The sequence below is a fragment of the Manacus vitellinus genome, unplaced genomic scaffold (assembly GCF_001715985.3).
Source record: "Manacus vitellinus isolate BGI_N305 unplaced genomic scaffold, ASM171598v3 scaffold_5_pilon, whole genome shotgun sequence".
NCBI lineage: Eukaryota > Metazoa > Chordata > Aves > Passeriformes > Pipridae > Manacus > Manacus vitellinus.
In genome coordinates this window covers 33448147-33467210 of record NW_021940682.1, presented here as the reverse complement: position 1 = coordinate 33467210, position 19064 = coordinate 33448147, and the positions used below count along the sequence as shown (strand labels likewise).

Below are 19064 nucleotides of genomic sequence, written 5' to 3'. Positions count from 1 at the left end.
GGCCTTATTTTATGCCTATAAATTTCCTATCTTATTATGAATGCTTCTGGGGTGGAAAAGAAAAAAAAAAAGCACTGACAATTAATACTTTTGTTGATAGACCAAAGCTTAAATCTCAGACCAAAGCTAGTGGAAAGTAGGTCATCTCTACTCCACTGACTTTGCAGGATTCCCTCAAATTAATTATACAGTTGTATTCACTGGTGTTTGCATGGAATATAGTGCAAATATAGTTATACTGTCAGAAAATAGATTGGAACAGTGGAAGGAACAGCTACCACATCTCTTTTGGAAAAGAACCTGGGATAAAACCAAGAGCTGTTTCTGGCTCCTCAGCTTCTACCAGCCACTTGCGAAAGCCGGGCTTTCTGGGTTCTGGATATCATGTTGTTTACCTCTGTTAAAATACTCAGAATATACATGACGTAAACCCAAGTTTTTTTATTAGTCTAGACAGCTTTGTATCTCCAGAGCTGCCATCAGGAGTATCACATTGGTCTAATCTAAGGACTTTTGGTTAAGGAGGTAATCAGGACAATTTCAAATAAATGAAAGACCCACCGTGGTTTAGATCTTGGATACTAACTCTTATGACGGTGCATCTGTTGGCAGATTGTAGAAAGACCCAAACTCTTGTGCTGGGCACAGTGCAAGCGTCAAGACCTTTTTTGTCTGGAGCAGCTTTCAAACAGTGATTTTAGGAACACTACTTCCATATGAAGATTATTTGTTTATAACTATATGTAAAAAATCTTTGGACTACAGTATAGGTACTAAAACTACTGAAAGGAAGACTAGTAGAACTATTAATAGCCCATATAGAATGACTGTGCGGAGATGGCCATTTTGGAGCTACAGACTTTTACCAATTTCATGTACCACTTTCTTTCAGAGAAATGGATACATGAATATGCTTTAAAGAGATTAATGGATGTTATAGAGGTTATGTGCTGCTACACTTCAAACTATAGATTTCACAGCCTCCGCTTGGAATCCTGATCTCATACAGCAGCTTATCATTTGATATCCAGAATAGATGTAGGGCCCTGTGGATTGCTTCATGGTGTGATGGTAACTGAGTATTGTACGAAGTGTAGTTGGGACTACAAGACTTTTCTTATAGCTATTACATTGAACAGGTGGACTGTGTCTATCTTCCATAGCTGGTTGCTTTTGGGGATGGGAGGGAAGCAGGCTTTGGGAGCCTTATGATTGGATTAAGAACACTTTGGGAATATTTTCAGCCTTAAGAAGTATTCTAGGATTACTCTTTCTTTAGCCCATCTGTCTGTAGTGTACTTTTTCTATTCCTCAGAAAACAGCTGTTTCCTCAGCGCAGCCCTTGCTGGTCAATGACTGCATATGTTTTACTGTAGTAACTTTTTGCCTGAGTATGTTATTTATCTATAGACTTAAGAATTTATAAGGTATCAAGACAACTGGCTGTATTTCGATAGCCAGTACAAGGAGCGTTGCAGCAGTATCTCTGCCCTCTTCAGTATTATATACGATAATGCAACTTTTTATTTCCTTCTGAGGACTCTCCTGTGCTCGTCCACCTCTGAGTAGGGGAGGAAGGATGCGATCTGACCTTGAGGGATGTATGGGACTGGAGGAAATGCCCAAGGTGCCCATGAAGCCCAGGTCCGACCGTTTTCTTTGGGAAACGCACAGACAGCGTGGTCCTCCCTGGCCTTTGTGGCCGTCTGCTTATGCCACAGAGAAGGGGCGCCTACGCACGGCTTGCACGGGAGAGGACCTAACATCGGCGTAGAGAGAGGGCTGCTGGACACCCTGCTTACCGCGTCTGTGAAGAGGTACCGCCTGCAGCCCCGCCGAGCGTATGGGAAAAACTACTTATGGGGCAGGGCACGCCGCAAGAGGTCATTCCCCGGTCCGTCACCCTCCCGACAGGACAGGTTCGACCCGCTGTCGGGTTACACCGCCCACATCTTACCCCGGCGCGGCCGTCTCGGGGGAGGCTGCCGAGCCTGTGCCTGCAATAGCAGCGCCTTCCCTGGCCAAGCCGCAGCCCGGCGGAGGGGCCCCGCTGCCCGGGGCCGAGCCCGGCGGGGCCGAGCCGCGGCGGGCGTCCGCGGGCCGTCCCCGGCGCGGGCCGCCTTTTGGGTTTCCGCAGCGGCCCCACGTGCAGCGGCGCCGCGGTGTGTGCCGGTGTGGCGGTGTTGTGCGGTGTGTGCGGTGTGTGCGGTGGTTGTGGCGGTGTGTGCGGGGCGGCAGTAACCGCCCCCGCGCGGACCTCTCCGGGCTGGCCGCCTTTATAACCTGCCGTGGCGGCGCGGCAGGCCGGTGCGGGACACCGTGAGGCGGCGGCGCGTTCTGCCGCCGCTGCCCCGGCTGCCGTGCTGCTCGTGTTTTATCTGGCCGGCCGCCAGGCCCCCATCGCCGGGTTTTCGCTCTGCCTCCTCCTTTTTTTTTTTTTTTTTTTTTTTTTTCCGCACAGCCCCCTCCTGGTTTTTCCACCCACGGGTAAAAGTGGCTTTTCTTTTCCTCCTTTTTTTTTTTTTTTCTTTTAACCCTCATCCTAGTTTAGTCCGTGGGCAGGACTCGCATAATAATATTTCCAGTCTCAGCAACTCGCATCACAGACACGAACTCAGGACCGCCCCCCCCCTTTTTTTTCCTCCCAATCTCCCAAATCGTTTTATTATTATTTTTTAAGTGATCGCTCCTTTTGCGCGCTGCTCCTGCTGCTGCCGAAATCCCCATCTTCCCAGGGTGCATGCTTTTGGCAAGATTGTGCAGTGTTCTCAGTCCATTTTCAGTGTGTCTTATCTTAATTTGTCCTGATCCGATCTAAGCGCGATAGCCACCACTTGCTTTCAATTTGTAGGATTTTTCCCCCCTTCTTGGTTTGCTCCCGACTACCCTCGGAGTATTTCCCTCTCTCCTATTTCCAGGGTTGCAACTTACTCTGCCTTTTCTTCTTTTTTTTTCCTCCCCTCTTTTGAATTGCTTCATGTTACTAATCATTCCTAAATTGTAAGAGAGATTAATTCCCCCTCCTCTTCCACCACCACCAGCACCACTACCACCATCACCTCCTCCTCCTCCTCCTTCTCCCCTTCTCTTCTCCTTTTTGGCAGCACCAGGACGTCCGGTGTGGTGGTGGCAGCGAGCAGCAAAAGCAGCAAGAGCTCGTTTTGATTCCTCCCCTTCCAAGGTGCTTTGGAGAGACTGGTTTCAGGCTGAGCAGCAGAAATCACGATGAGTGCACAAGGTGAGGGACCCGGTCAGCCTTCCACTGCTGCCCAGGATCAACCTGCAACCGCAGAGCTTCAGAAGAGAGGACGAGGCAGACCCAGGAAACAAACAGAAGTCAGTATCGTATAAAAACGTAGAGACGTAGATCTGTAGTGTTGTAGGCATGTACATGTACGTATTGTGCTGCAAATGAAGCAGTCCTGGCGACGGGGTGGGGGGCTTTGTTGTGTGCTGCTTCCCGGCGAGGTGGTGCAGAGGCGTAGCGAGGGGCTCCGCCGGGCGCTCTGCCGGGGAGACCCTGGGGCCCGAAGCGGCGAGGCGCTGCCTGCTCGTGGCTGAGCCTCGGAGCCTCCTCGGGACTTTCACTATTGTGCAGGGAGCGAGCTGGGGCTTTTCAATGTAAATGGGGAACATGGAGCAGCGCGGCTCCGACCAACCAGCGTTCGCTGGGTCATTTCGAGCTGATTTTGAAATTGCGAAAGCGAGGAGCAAGGAACGGGGCTCTCCTGTCCCTTCTCTCTCAGCCCTCGCAACAGCTCAGTCCGTGCGTGTGTGTGCGTGCATGTGCGTGTGTCGGGTCCCACCGGGCGCTGCTGCCGCCTCCGATCTTGACCAGCCCAGCCCCTGACTGCCCCTAGATCCTGGGGCTGGGGGGAGAGGAGGGTGTCTAGAAAGTCGCATAGGTTTTTTCGCCTCCCCCCCCGCCCCCCGGCTTTCCCCCCTTCCTCATCTCCCTCCCTCGCCCCGTCATCGTATGCAGAGGTGCCCCCGTTGTCGATGGAGGTGGGGGAAGTAGCCGGAGGAGGCTTGCCCTGCTTTTGCAACACCTTTTGCCTTTGCTTCGGCGCTTTTGCAGGCAGGTCGAGGCGACGGGAACGCTGGGTGCGGGGAGCTCCTTCCCACCCGCAACCTACAGCCTCCTCCCGGGCCCCTAAAGGGACGCGCTGGGTTTCTCTTTTTGACTTGCAAGACCTGAATCCACGCTAAGGTTGCTAGATCCGTGCATTATTCCCACACCCCTCTCCCCCCCCACACCTTCTCTTCCTTTCCCGAAGTACCATTGTCGCATCGTTTGGAGCTGCCGGGCCGCGCTCAGCCCCCGCCGCGGGGTGAGGGGCCAGGCGGGAGCCTCCGCGCTCTGCAGCCCCTCCGGCGGCGCCGCCGAAGGGGGATTTTGCCTGCGGATGCAACCAATTAATTCCCGCAGCTCGGCGGGAGCAGCGCGAAGCCGCCCGCAGCCTTTTCCCTGCCTCTCTCGGAAGTCACGATTGAGGAGTAGGGCTGTCCAAGGAGCTCATTTTAGAGCGAGCTTCCGCGGGCTTTAAACATGTTTACTCTCATTCATTTGGCATCAGCCCCACTGCCACGAGAACCTTCGAGGAGCTCTAAGCACGGAGGGAGCTGAGGAGCAGAGCCGGTAGCCGGGGGAAACCGTCTGCTTTACTTCCCCCCACCCCCCATCCCCCGCTCCGATATGGTCCTGTAAATTGCACAGAAAGTACTATTTGGAAAGCCATAAAAGCGGAGACCCCAGTTTTCTCGCTCTGCCGTCGGTGACACTCCACCGAACCGGCTGCGGGCTCTGTCCCCCTTCCCGCTTCACCCTCTGGCTGCCCTCGCCCAGCCTCGGCAGCCGGCACCCTCCGGCCCTGCGGACTTGCGCCAGGGGTCCGTTTTCTTTTTTTTCCTTTTTTTTTTTTTTTTCCTGTATTCTTTATTTTATTTTTTTTTCCTCCTATAGCATTTGAATGTATGGAAGTGAAAGAAAAGCGCGTCTCCTTCAACGTGCTCAGCCCAGATGTGCAGTGCTTGCGAGGCTCACCACTGAGCTGGAGCACTTGGGGAGTCCTCTCGCCAACCTCCTCTTAATCTACCTGGGAATTATAAAAGCTGAAGGGGTTTAAACTGGTTTAAGTTAGCAAACTGCATTTAATTACTTTTACCACATCCTGTAACCTGAATGAAATGTATAATATTTAAGACTGGAAGAGTTTTATAGTGTTTATGATTCACTGAATAAATATTTGGAATCCGAACTCTTAGTAATTCATACCCAGTTTTAAGAACTGGATATTTACTGTCGGGCAAAGGAACTAGTTAAGAAAATAGCTAAAGTAATCAGTGTTCCTGTCAACTCATCTTAGAGTTGGGGTTTTGTTTCAGATTTTTCTTTGGTTGAGTTTTTCTGGCTTACTATTTTCATATTTGAAGAAACTTTTACATTTGCATTTTAATACAAATGAATTATTTTTAGAATAGGTGTGAATATAATGCCGACTTCAGAACAACAGAAAAAAAATCCCCCCTCCCCAGTATTTGTGGCCTTGAGGGAGAAATAGTCTCAGCTTACTTTACAGTAATCCGGTATTTAACTTTTTTCCCAAAGAAAGTTTGTGCTACAAGCTACATGTTATAATTTTATCTTGTTATAATGAAATGCAATTGCAATTAAATGGGTAACTGTATTATTTGGTGAATAACCATTCTTATATGAGGGAAATCATAGCTATCTTTAAAAAATATGTTTCCTCCTATAACTTACGTTTGAATATACAAACTTTTCAAAGTTTTTTAATGCGATTATAAGGGAAGTTAAACTCTTTTATTGTGCAAAAGTGTTTTTTTTTACGTGGAGTTGTTTAATTTTTCATGTTGTATTTTTATTATTATGTTATTTATACTATTAATTCATATGTTTTAAGCAACTTCTGTTATAGTTTATCCTTCAGATCTTCTGGGTTAGTTGTTGCCTTTTGCCACAATAGCATGTTTTCCTGTGTTTAGGAACCAACTGGTGAACCATCTCCTAAAAGACCAAGAGGAAGACCCAAAGGAAGCAAAAATAAGAGTCCCTCTAAAGCAGCTCAGAAGGTGAGACTATTAAAGGGAAAGAGTTACTAATGCTGTTTTTTCATCAGCTGGTAGGAAAAAATCCAATCATTTAGGCTGTGAACTGTGAGGTTGGAACCCTTCTAATAATGGAAGCTACATAAAACATGAATTTTGCATTTTTAAAACTAGAATTAACATGAAGACCATAAGTACAGAACCTATAAGGGCATCTTGCTTTTTGAGTAGTGTACAGGTTAGTGAAATAACATAATGTATATGATGAGAAACCATTGAGATATCCTGTATCTAGTAAGGAAATCAATATTAAGGATATTATTTTCTTCATTAAAATTTTTGTAAGAGGAAGATTAATTTCTTGCCCACTTACAGTTGTTACTACTACAGACCAAATCTGTATATTAAAGCTGAGTGCTTTGTCAAACATAGGTTAATTAGAGGTAAATCCAATTATGTGTTGATGGAAATAAGTGCATATACTGAAATGTACAGCTTTAAAATGTGATGCTAAGTAAACTGTGAGTTACAGTAAAAGCCTGCTATATCTTGTTTAATAATCAGTTTCAAAGAGACTTTTACTGGAAGTGCTATTAGTCTTCTGAACCACTACTTCTGCTTGATGATGGGAGCAAACTTTTATTCTGGTGGTTCTGAATGCATTTAGCTGTAGGAGAAGCTCTCTGAAGTCACTGTATTTAGTGCATGGACTTTACATCACAAATACAGTGACTTAATTTTATTTGAATTGGGGAAAGCACAGCATTAAAAACCTACACTGTCAAGGCAAATAATACCACTCTCTAGGAAATATTTTAGGGAAGGCAAGTAGTTGTATATAGTTGAAAACAAGTATGGGAAATTTGTTTGTGTTGATAATTATACAGCAGTTAGCACTAATTTACAGGTACTAAATTGGAAACAAAAGCTTACAAAATCTGGTAGTGGACTGTAGAGCTTACTCGTATCAGTATCTTTTAAGGAGGTCTGTGACAAAACCTGTGTCAAAGGTATTTGTGTCCTCATCTAATTATGGTTCATTTGCCTATGGTACTGTCCAGAATTAAGTTTATAGTTTTCAGTGTTATAAATTACTATAGCAACTACTGATAAATATCTAATCATTAGGAGGTGACTATGGTTTCATGCCTGTTTTGTCTAAAATGTTTTCAACATTTGTGTGAATTTTCCAACTCTTTAAATTCAGATTTTTTAATTTTTTTTTACTTTCTGGACTGAAAAAAAACCCAGTATATTCTATCCAGAAATTAATGAATTACTAAAAAATACTTTACAGGTTAGGTATTTAAAATATGTCAAAGTCATTCTTCGAGGTAACGTGCTTAAAATGCTGGGTTTTTTTCTTTATAAAAATGTTCCTCAGATGTACTTTGAAATAGTTTAAATGTCACTCTTGAGAAGAGAGAGAGCATTTTTTTTTATTAGTCTAGCAAATCCAAATGTGAGCTTTAGTATTTTGAATATTACTCCTAGGAGTGTTGGCTTTCTAGGAGAAATATTTGTAATAAGATTAGATTTTAAGTAATTCATAGAAATATGTTTTAAAAAGATTCTTCTAAAAGAAATATTAACATTGTTTCATTTACATGACTAATTTGGAAATCAGTATAAATGGAAAATAACTTAAAACATTCATATATGTGTAGGTTTATCAAGTCAAAAGTTTTCCAGATGATTTTGGTACATAGTTGTGTTTTCTTAATCTAATTTACAAACTGAGCAATTTCCTTATAACATTTGGATTTTCTGAATGCATCAAGTTACTGCTGTAATTAAAGCAAACCCTTTTGGGTGTTGCTAGTGTAAAAAATTGACCAAAGACCACGTCTTTTTTTATAATAAAAAAAAACTTTGAGGAGTATGTAATTACAAGTCTTACTGGTTTCTGGGTTTGTAGATAAAGTATATAAATGTTTGATAAATCCTCTAAAACATAAAACACTTATAAAGCCTTACTAGAAGAAAGCGACTGGGATCCCATTTCAAATAAATATTTTAACTCTTTTTCCAAATTGATAATTGACCCTCTCTAAAATGGTTTGGCTTCTCACCAGGCATCTCAAAGTATCTTTTAATGTAATATTAATTCCAATAGTTTTTTTAACAGTAATATGCATGGGAATGTTTTGGCACTGTAAAAAAGCTTCATTTGGTGGTGAGGGTATCACCTCTAAAAAGAGTGAGCTATATGTTTGATTTTGTGCTAAACATATTTACATATACATATGCATACACAAATTTATTAAGATTTTCTCCAGCCTGTCTCAGCTCTGAGAAGGAGGGCTGTCTATCTTAGCTTAAGCCCCTCTACATTTGAACCTGGGTGTACTCTACACCCAACTGGAATTTGCTGGAATTTCTAAAGAATAGTGTGTGTTTCAAAGGGAGCTCATTGAAATGCTTTAGAGTGTTCACAACATGTTAGATAAACGTTGACCAGGAGAACCCACCGAGCAGCCATAAGAAGGCGCACTCATGATTAATTGATTGGGTGTTCTCTTGCAAAGCATTACACATCACAATTAAAAATGTATTGCACATTGGCAGTGAGTTAAAAATACTCCAGAACTGGGGCTTTGTTTTGCTATACTTCAGAAAGGAAATACCCTTAAATCAGTTGATGGACAATTTACCCTGAAATCGTGGTAATGTTGTGTATTTAAAATTTCTTGGTAGACAGGATTTTTCTGGGGTTTTTTGTTTTTGTTTTTTTTTTAAGCTTTCAGAGCTTATGTTTGGTCTTAGTAAACTGGCCTTAGGGCATCTGAAAATAAAGTGCTTGGTAGGAAATTAGCAGTGTGAAACTTGACAATGCATACAGAATGTTGCAAAACTAACTGAACAGCTAATAATGTGGCAATTACTCTAATTTTAGGTAATATGCCTTTTTTTTTTTTTTAAGAATTGCATATCACACATGCCTAACTTGTTATAAATTGGACACAGAAGGTAAGCTGCGTTTTATGGAAGACCAAACCATTTCTCAGTTGTTTAATTTTCACAAACAGAAGGAACAGAATGTGTTAGCAGATGAGAAGAGATAGATACAAAAAGATTCCTGATCACCTTGCACTTGAGTCCCCACAATTGGGTTGTTACTGCAGTCTACGTCTTTAAAGAAGTTATTCTGTTATTAATTTAAAATATTTGTAAAAAAATAGCAAAACGTGAAGTGGTTTTTTTTTTCCCCTAAAACACAACTAGTTTTCCAGGAAGATGCTAGTGTGGATCTTCCTTTTTAATTTCCTGGGTGTTCTGTATTTGAGTTTTATGTATTATACTGAGCTGGGTTCCCAGCCCATCACATTTCCCTTTCAAGGGCTTTTCTTTCTTTAGCTAGTGTAGTTTGGCTTGGCAAAAATACTGTATAGGCATAAATACTCTCCTACTTGGAAACAGGAAACACATTTGTGAGGTTAAAAAAGAAGCGATAGATACCATGTTTTTGTCTTTCAAGAAATTGTCAAGGGATATCCCAGGAATATCTAATGGTAAGAGCTCTTTCGTAAAATTTACCTTAAGTTAAAATATATTGAGTTTTGTTGTAGTTAGTAATGTATTGAGATTCACTGAAAATACCTACAGAGTTTGATAGATCACCTTCTGAAAATGAGAACTTGTGATCCTGTGTGTGACTACACTTGCTACTGTCTCTACATTAGTCTCTACATAACATGGCTAGAGTTTGGTATGTAGAAGTGCATGTCCCTGGGTTAAGCAGTCCAAAGGTAAAAAAAGAAAACAAAAAAACTACAAACAGAAAACCACCAAACCAGAGAAGTGCATGTGACCAGAACTGTGCCCTAAATTCATTCACAAAAATCTAGTTGGCTTCTCTGTGCTTCATTCATTTTCACCAAACTAATCATTACAGGTTTAGAGGGAAAACACGATCAGATTTATCAAGTGATTGTAGCATGGTTATTGCACTGAAAAAAGAAGAGATATCAAAATCGGGTATTCTGAGCAAGATGGTGAAAGCAAAAGACTCTTGCTTAAAGTGGATAAAACAGAACATGGAAAGTGTGATATTTTTGCGTTTAGCCAATACCTAAGGTTTTTTTAAGACTATTTTTTTTTACCAAATGACTGGGTTTTTTTCGAGAGGGACATGTTTCTGTGCGAGTCTTTTGACACGGTTTAACGGTGATCTTCCTCCCAAACTCTCGCTTATTTCACCTGACTTACAGCTCTGACACATTTTGTTTGAGATCCCAGCAGATCAGTTTGCAAAGTGGATAGAGTTCTTCAGATTTGGATTCTGTTGCACTTGAGGTCTTCCTTGACAATGGATAGATGCCCAAAAGAGCGCTTTATAGCCATTCAATTATTTATACTTGTCTTGTCTTGTTAATTGCTTTCAGTAGTACAGCCTCAGTTTCTGCCTGGGCACAGCACATTTTTGCAACAGGGAGGCAGAGATGATGGGCAGTCAAGTCCGAGGGTTGACTGGAGCTATTTGTAATCAGGGTTTGATAGACCTGTGGTACAGGGCTTAGGTGGATGCAAATCTGCCTGGGAACTGTTAGCTCGCTTCCAGACAGCAGTAACTGGAATGGTAATCTTTCTCACCTGGGACAAATAAAAAACATTTCCCATATGGATCATGCTCTTAAAAGTGGATATAAAGAATAAATTTAATTCTGTTCCTAAAATGTGACATACCAAAATTGTTGTATTCATATTATTGTTTATAAGAAATTTCATATTTTTTCATGGAATATGTTTTGTGTTTGATAACATACCCAACCTTTCTTTAAGTTTGGTGATTTCACGTCTTAGTTGTATGGAGCAAGGTCATGCCTCATAGTGTAGCACCAAATGTTAAGAAAACCCTGACTAAACACCACCTTTGAGTGGCCTGGCACTCTCTCTGGGTTTGCCCCTAGCTTCAGAGGCAACACTTAATTAAAGCAAAGAGCCAACAGACTGGTGTGTTTCTAATGATGTAAATACCTGTGCAAAGGAATGGCAGTGTTTTGGCACTTATGTGTTCCTTCTCTTAATTGAAAATTATATGGGGAAACATTGTATTATTGATCTGATTTGCAGTAAAACATTTCTTCAAGTGCTTAAATTAAAAGATAGTCTTGTACTGTTGGAGAAAATGCGAACTAAAAAACAATCTGGAGGGAAAAAGTTAGAATATTTTCCTAAACTTCATGACTTTATCATTACCACTGTACTGGCACTACTCCTTTTGGTTGTTCCAGAAGTGTTTTGTCTTTCTCTTTTCTTGGAAAGGGGATACAAACATCCACTTTGGAGGTTCTTGTCATTCATTTTCTTCAGTTTAGTCTGCAGAAAAAAAAACACCTTGCTTTTTGCTTACAGAATCACTCTGTACCAAAACATCATCTCTGGCATGCCTGACGACTGTTTGCTCAGCTCACCTCTGGGAAAGATTTAATTTTGATAAAAACTATGGAAATATTTTTCTTCTAACATGAGGTAGAAGTGATATACAGCAGGAATTTAGTGCCTTTCAATTGAAAGGTCCCCAAGCACTTGACGAACTGATATCCAAACTAGCCAGGAGGAACACTAGCCAGTTCTGACATGGACCTTCCTCAGTGGTAAAGCGCAGCACTGCTCATGGCAAGTGGCAACACTGTGTAACAGTTTATGGCAGGAAGCAAAGATTAGTTTTTCAGAGAAATCTCTCATGTTCTTTTTCTAGAGACTAGATAACTAGATTGTGTGCTGTAGTTGAAGTTACAATTTGTGTCAGGTTTGTAGGAACTTCAATTGTGAGACAAAGTTGTTTTTGTTTCCAAAAAGTTAATTATTTTTTAATAATTTGGTTTTAATAGAGTTTTGGAAAAGGATCTTTCCTTCAGATGTGGTAATACACAGAAGAAAGTAAATGGCATTAGTGCTTTGATCACGTCAGGTGTTGATTTGTTAAGAACAATTTTAACCAATATTTTCTTTTAAAGTTTATGTCCAGTGTTTCATGAAGTAAACATAGATGCAGGGGGCTAAAGCTTATCAAAACTAAATCACATCTTTTTTTTTTGCATCCATCATGTTACAAGGTATAAAGAAATGAACACTTACAGGAAACAAAACTCTGAAATAGACAGCTACAGGATATAGTAAATGCACTTTAACAAGTATTCTCATAAGAGGGTTTCACCTTACATGTAACACTGGTATAAACGATTAAAGCTCAAGTTTACTCTTTTAACAAGTCTGAGTGATAATTTTGCCCTTTAGGAGTGTGAATTTTATTTTTCACAGCTTTCTTATTGGCAAGGTATTTATTTCAAAGTAATTGTGTTTAACTCACAGGGCAGTTTTTTTGTAGAGATTCCTCCACTAGTTCCTCAGCTCAGGTTCTCTTTTAGAGAGATCCAATTTACACAGCATTAGGTTACAGTATATGTTACAGAGATTGACCAGCAAGTGATTTATTTAATGGCACAGTTGATTTCTAAGGGCAAATCAAATACACATACAGTTAACTGGGGGGAAAAGAAAAGCAATTCACGTGTACTAGAAGTCTTCATTCTTGGGGACTTCTTATGTGGCAAATTCTGCCCTGACTAAAGGTAGTGGCAAATCCTCATCACCCTCAGTGGAACAGGATTATTTACCTGATGGAGTGTATGGATGGGCATAGCTTATGTAGAGAAAATAACCTGAATTTTTCATTTTAAACTCTGTATGTATTTTAGTGTAGTGCATAAGTACTAGTATTAGTTGTAGTACTATTCGCAATGTCACAATGTAAATTAATGGAAGAGTCTGTAAGAGGACTTCTTCTTTACGCTGAGCTCTAGGAACAAACACAGGGCTTCCATAAATACAGCTGTCACTTTTAGGGACCCTTCCATGCCGTTTCCTTAAACCTGGAAAGGAAGGGTGTGTTTTGGACAGTAAAAGCTTCACTTACAGCTTAAGGATGTGCTTTTACCTGGAAAACTTCAAGTGAAAAGTAGAGAAGTTATTTCCCACTATGAACACAGACATATTCATGGTGATATTTTGTCTAATCCATTTCATGCCTGAACATAATGAGTCTAAAAAAGGAATTATAGCTGCTATAAACTGCTTTGACCAGGCTTGAAACAGGCAGTATTTTTAATTTAGTAACTTCAAGTACTTTTTGATAGCCTGTGAAAGACTAGATTTGATGCTTCTGGGGTTTCTCAGGTTTCCAGGCTGCCCTGTGTCCCCATCCTCAGCCTGCACGTTCCATGGCTGGCCTAGGCTCAGGCACACCAGGCTCTACTGTGGGCACTGAGCAGCTGTGTGTGTGTGTGGCCACACTCCTCCATGCCCTTCCACACGATGTGGATTAGGGCTGGGGGCACCCTTGGGCGCTGGTGAGGCATCACCTGGCCACACTGGCTAAGAAATGTCAGTAAAACTGACATAATCGAATTCTACCAGAAAACACATAGATTAGGCAGGAGGCCTAGTGCCACCCAAGAGATATAATTGTAGCTAATGTTACAGGAAAGGAATTCCTAGTTACTGAGGCTGTTAAGTAATGCTGAGGTATAAAATATGCTGTGTTTCTTTTCCCTTTACAGGGAGCAGAAGCCGCTGGTGAAAAGCGACCCAGAGGCCGACCCAGAAAATGGGTAAGTATTTAACTTCCAGATTTATTTGCTGTATTATAAACCATGTTATTAAGTCCATTCTTTTAGAGAACAATAATTTCTGTTTCATTTGTAAAAAAAGAACATCCATCTTCTGTGTCTGTTCTGGTGGATTGACTAAAGGGTTAAGATAGCAGAGAAGTTAACCACAACTTCCTACCTTTAGACTCTAGTAGTTTGCTCAAGATACTTTACAATTAAATGTTTGCTGGGAGTGAATGTTTATGTGTCTCTTATCAGCATGAAAAGAGGCACAACTCTTCCTTCAAAAGAGAATAACAATGAGATAACTTGTTCAGTAATTGAGTAACAAAGGTTAAAGGAGCACTATCACACATCAGAAGGTGATAAGATTCAGATGTAGTGTGCACAAGATAATGTTTAAACCCAAAATATCTTTGTCCTACCTTGCCTGGAAACATGCATATTTTCCTTAAATCCAGCAAGAAAGACTACAGATGAACAACAGGATACTTGCACTTAGAATTTATTTTTTCCATTCAGAGTTGTTTTCATGCCTCATATATTTGTAGTGACTGGTAATACATTTCATTAAAAGTTTCCACTTGCCCTGGCCCCATTTAGTCTGTAGATGTGTCTATCAGACACATGTGTTTTTATTCTTTGACCGTGTAAATATTTCAGTCTTGGATACTTGAAATTCTGTGTTTTCACTGATGTTTACAGCTAACGAGAGTCTGCTTAGTGCAGCTCTCATCTCCATGTCTTTTACTTATGCATGAGTTTTCATAAGAAAAGTGATTGGGATGTCACTTGGAAAACATGATTGGATATTAGAAGATACGAAGGTGTGGCTGTGTGCTCCATCACACATTAACATTTCTGATTTCCCTTTTCCAGTTCCCTTTCCCTTTAGCTGGTCAACATTCTTCTTTAAACTTCTTTTTCAAATCCACCCCCATCCTTTCAATTTTAATCCCTTATTTCACTCTGCATTCTCTTTCCTCTCTGCAGTCCTGTCATTTTCCCCACATTTTGTTCAGTTCTTTTGCATAGCTTTTACAGAGCTGTAAAAGTATATGCTTGGAAGAGCTCAAACAACACCAGAAGGTACTGAAAACTACAGCTGAGGTACTCAGTAGTATCAGCAGCTGAACACAGGAAAGTTAGATTTAACAGTCACTTAAAGACCTAGTGTTGTCCAGTGATAAAGTACCCCAGGATATTTCTTTGGAGAAAACAGACCACTGCATACTAGATGAGTTGCTTATACCTGTAGTTTTCAAGTCAGGCAGTTTTCAGGTATATGAAGAAGCTCACTGGCATTAGAAAAAATGATGGTGTATCGAAACATACCTGTGCTGGTGATCCGCTTGTAAGCAACTTGCAGAAGGCAAATGCCAAGTACAGTAAAACATGGATCAGTTCCTGTCTGCTTCCTCCCATCTGGCTCAAACCTTGCACATGTGGATGCTGAGTGTTGCTTGCTTGATCTTCACCCTGGGTGCAATCTCAGGGAAAACAGACTCTAGTCTATAAGAGTAAATAATTTATAACAGGCAGGCCATCCCCACTGGATTAGGAATGTGTGACAGGTGAATAGGAATGGTTAAATGGTTTGGGGAAGAGGGAAAAGGCAGCAGTCTAAAGTGTTAAAAAGATTTTTCTCTTCCAAGCACTCATAGTCAGAAACTGAGTTTTCAGTGAAAAGGGCTAAATATAGCGCTTGTAGCATCTTGTAGGCTAGAATGTTTCCCTTTTATGTTTGTATCTTCATGGGGAAGAAAGAATGGGCATTCAGTATGGAATGGGCTGTTTGTCAGGTGAGGAATCTGATTTGCAGAAATGGGAATTACTAGTTATCTAGTAGATATATGCATTACTTTACTGTGAGACCAATACTTACAACAGTTTTGTTCATTTTTTTGAAACTAATGCGTATTTTAAAACTCGGTATTACTTTGCTGTTGTGCCTGTTGAAAGTATAGTCTTTTTATTTTCTTATTCCAACTATATGATTGCTTCTTGTGATTTTCGGAGATAATACTCCTATCTGCAGCTTGCATTGAGATAATTCTACAGACCATGATAAATCAAATATGCCTTTTCCCTCCTCTCTTTCTTCTCTCTTTCCAGTATAAATTAAGTTCATGGGTTCCTTCTCTGTGCATGACAAAATGGAGAGTGATGTTATATTTTCCTCCAAAGAGAAATGTGGTTAAATTATTATAAGCCACTGTGGTGCCAGCTATAAGCAAAGTTTATATTTGAAATCAAAGGAGGATTCTGCCCGAAAGCAGATGGTACAGAATCATCCTTTCTGTTTAGACATCCGACATGTACTCTGAAAATGTCACTTTTTATCACCCATACTTCAGTTGAATTAATGATTATATTTTTCTTAATCCAGTTTATTTGCGTATCAAGCCTTAATGCTGACAGTTCAGTATTAGCGAAAGTACGGAGTATGTAGGTGGATTGTTGTTTTTTTTTTTATTGGAGAGGGCAGAATTCTACATGACAGGTATTTTCCTAAGTTTGTAACCCTTTTTTTGAGAGTCTAGAGGTTCTGTGTCATATGTTGTTCATCAAATTGTAAAGTATTATTTCTGCTATTTCCTTCAATATGCACATGCGGAGACATATGAGCTAACAGACCACTGTAGAATTCCGGTAGCTGGTCTTTCTGCTGGTTCAAATTAAGTATTTAATGTTTGTGACTCACAGTATATTTATTTATGTATTATTTTTTAGAAGAGAAGTGAATCTTTTTTGACTAGTATAAAACTGAGAAGGGGGAGGGAGAGCCCAAGTGAAGAGGGCAAGGATCCCAATTTATCGCAAGCATATGAGACATCAGATGATCTTTTTAATGCAATAATGTGTACTTTGCAAAGTTGTCAAAGGAAAGAAGACAATAGAAAAGATAGTAAAGATCAACAAAATCTTCTGAAAATAAAATATTTAGCTACATAGAAAAGCCTTCTAAATGTGGAGAGCTAATTGAATAAAAGTCCTGAAGGTAACAAGGTCAAGTAGGTGGGAAATGAACATATTTGGAAGAAACACAGTGCCTGCTGCTTTAAAACTGATCTTCACTGTAGGTTGCTGCACACGTGAAATGCACTGAAGGCTGTGAGTCCTATTACCTATTAACCCTCTTCATGGGGACCTTGGTACTCCTTAATTTTAGACGTTTTATTGCACTAATATATTCTGGGCTCTTTGGATGTATCTGCATTAGTGTGTAAGGTCAAGTCATGAGTGTGCTTTGGAAATGCATCTCCTAATTTTCCCCACTTACTGTATGCATTGTGTAGCAGTCCCAGAGCTTGTTGGCTGGACTACTTTCAAATGAAAGAAAATTGGAGGATGTGCTGCAGAAGTGCAGTCTGGTAGCCATTCAACCCATAGAACTAGGCTAGAGTGAAATAAAAACCTCTAGAAAGGTGCACAGTGTGGAACTTAGGTCCTCAGCACCAGCCTTTTTATCTCCTGTGGTCCATATTGTGGACTATAGCCTTTGATGGTTGAAAGAGGCTATGAAGCAATCTGGTTTTTATTAGCAGAATTATTTTATGTAGCACAGGCATAAAGTCAAATTCATAGCCATGGAGATTCACATTCCCAAAAGTCAGTGAAGGGTTTGTCATTGACTTCATCACTGCCAGGTGTTTGCCACTGAGGTCTGATGCTGCTGCTTGTGAAATCAGCAAAGGTTTTGCTCATGGCTTCACATAGCCCTTTGTAAAGTGCCATCAGAGTTTTTTTATTTTATTTATTTAATTTGTGTATGCCTGTAATTTCACTGAAAGCGAGGGGCTGAAGGTTTATGAGTAGATTGGGAGACTAAGTAATCAATTACTTTGCTGTTTGTTCCAAAGAACTACATCTAAAAGCTCTGGAAATCTCATAGGCTTCTAGTGCTCTCAGGCATCAGTTTAATGGAGAAACCTGAAACCTAGTTCTGAAGTTGATGCTTAAAAGAGTATTTGTTTTTAATTTGTAGTGTTGGTGTTATGTCTTTAGGTAGAATTTTTGGGCATTTCCACATTGTTTAAACTGAGCCACAGGCTCTCTGCGTGGCATAGCACAATTGCTCCAACCCTCCAAGGAACAGTTCAGAGTTTTTATAGCCTTGAGCAGGATGTGGGTGAGGAGGAGAGATGGCTGATGCCATGCCATGTAGCTGTTTTAAAGGATGGATAGATGAAGATATAGGATCTGCATGATTGTGACAGCAGAAGATAGTGACTTTCTTGACCAGTGATATGCAGGATGTGTGTGAAGTATCCGCTTGTGCATCTCATCACTGATGCCTAAGTAACAACTGTGACTTGATCAGAAAATTTCTCTCTCTTTCAGTAATTTTATTTTCTGGTAGATAGTATATATAGCACATTTCAGGTTGGTAGAAGATAAAATATAATCCGAAATTAACTTAATTTTCTTAAGCAGAGGCCTTATCTGATCCAGTCACAATCATCTAGACCAGCTGAGAGCCTAGAGAAGAGAAGCCTTTGAGCAGACCTTAGAGCAGCCTTCAGTACCTAAAGGGGGCTACAAAAGAGCTGGAGATAGACTTTTTACAAGGGCCTGTAGCAATAGGTCAAAGGGGAATGCCTTTCAACTGGAAGAGGGTGGGTTTATGTTAGGTATTAGGAAGAAATTCTTTACTGTGGGGGTTGTGAGACACTGGAACAGGTTGCTCAGAGAAGCTGTGGATGCCCCATCCCTGAGAGTGTTCAAGGCCAAGCTGGATGGGGCTCTGAGCAACCTACTCTGGTCAAGGGTGTCCGTGACCATGGCAGGGGTGTTGGAACTAGATGATCTTACAGGTCTCTTCCAACCCAAACCATTCTATGATTATAGTAATTTTTGAAGCTTTCTTTTTCAATGAGGGCAGAATTTCGCTTTATACAGAAAGTCAGTTTAAGCAGTGCCAAACCACATTTAAAAAATCATTACAAAAATGCTTTTTTATAATAAATTTTTCTTCAGGTTATTTCCCAGTGTAATTTTGACATAGATGAGATATCAAACTTTAAACATGGAATTGGCAAGATGTTTCTATGCCAGCAGTTCCAAAAGGCCTGTGGCAGGGCAAGGACTTCTAATACTCATTAACTTGTAAGATTTTGAAAATTTCTGAATTTTGAAGAAATATGTATCAAGAGAAGCCTGTTGCCTCAGAGAATTGATCAATGTTTTGATGATATTTCTTGACCATGTTGAACCTTTGCATACCAAAGTCAACTTTCTAAGTCAAGTTTTTGTCTGGTAGTGACATACTCTGTGATGTGAAGCCATTTAACTAATTTTTCTTATTTCTCATGCAGTGCAGTCATTTTTGTCTTATATGAAGTCATGGTCTAGGAGGTGCTTAAAGTCATGCAGGCTTCT

At 40.7% G+C, this 19064-nt stretch overlaps 1 protein-coding gene across 1 annotated transcript in view; it reads left to right on the top strand.

Moving 5' to 3' along the window:
* The first annotated feature begins 2522 nt into the window (after positions 1 to 2522).
* The window catches only part of HMGA2 (high mobility group AT-hook 2), a 103767-nt gene continuing 87225 nt past the window's right edge, over positions 2523 to 19064 (top strand). Inside the window, exons 1-3 of the mRNA XM_018080855.2 lie at positions 2523 to 3336; positions 6007 to 6093; positions 13632 to 13682. Of these exons, the coding sequence (XP_017936344.1) occupies positions 3226 to 3336; positions 6007 to 6093; positions 13632 to 13682 (249 nt within the window). The 5' untranslated portion in view covers positions 2523 to 3225. The remainder of the gene's footprint in view (positions 3337 to 6006; positions 6094 to 13631; positions 13683 to 19064) is intronic.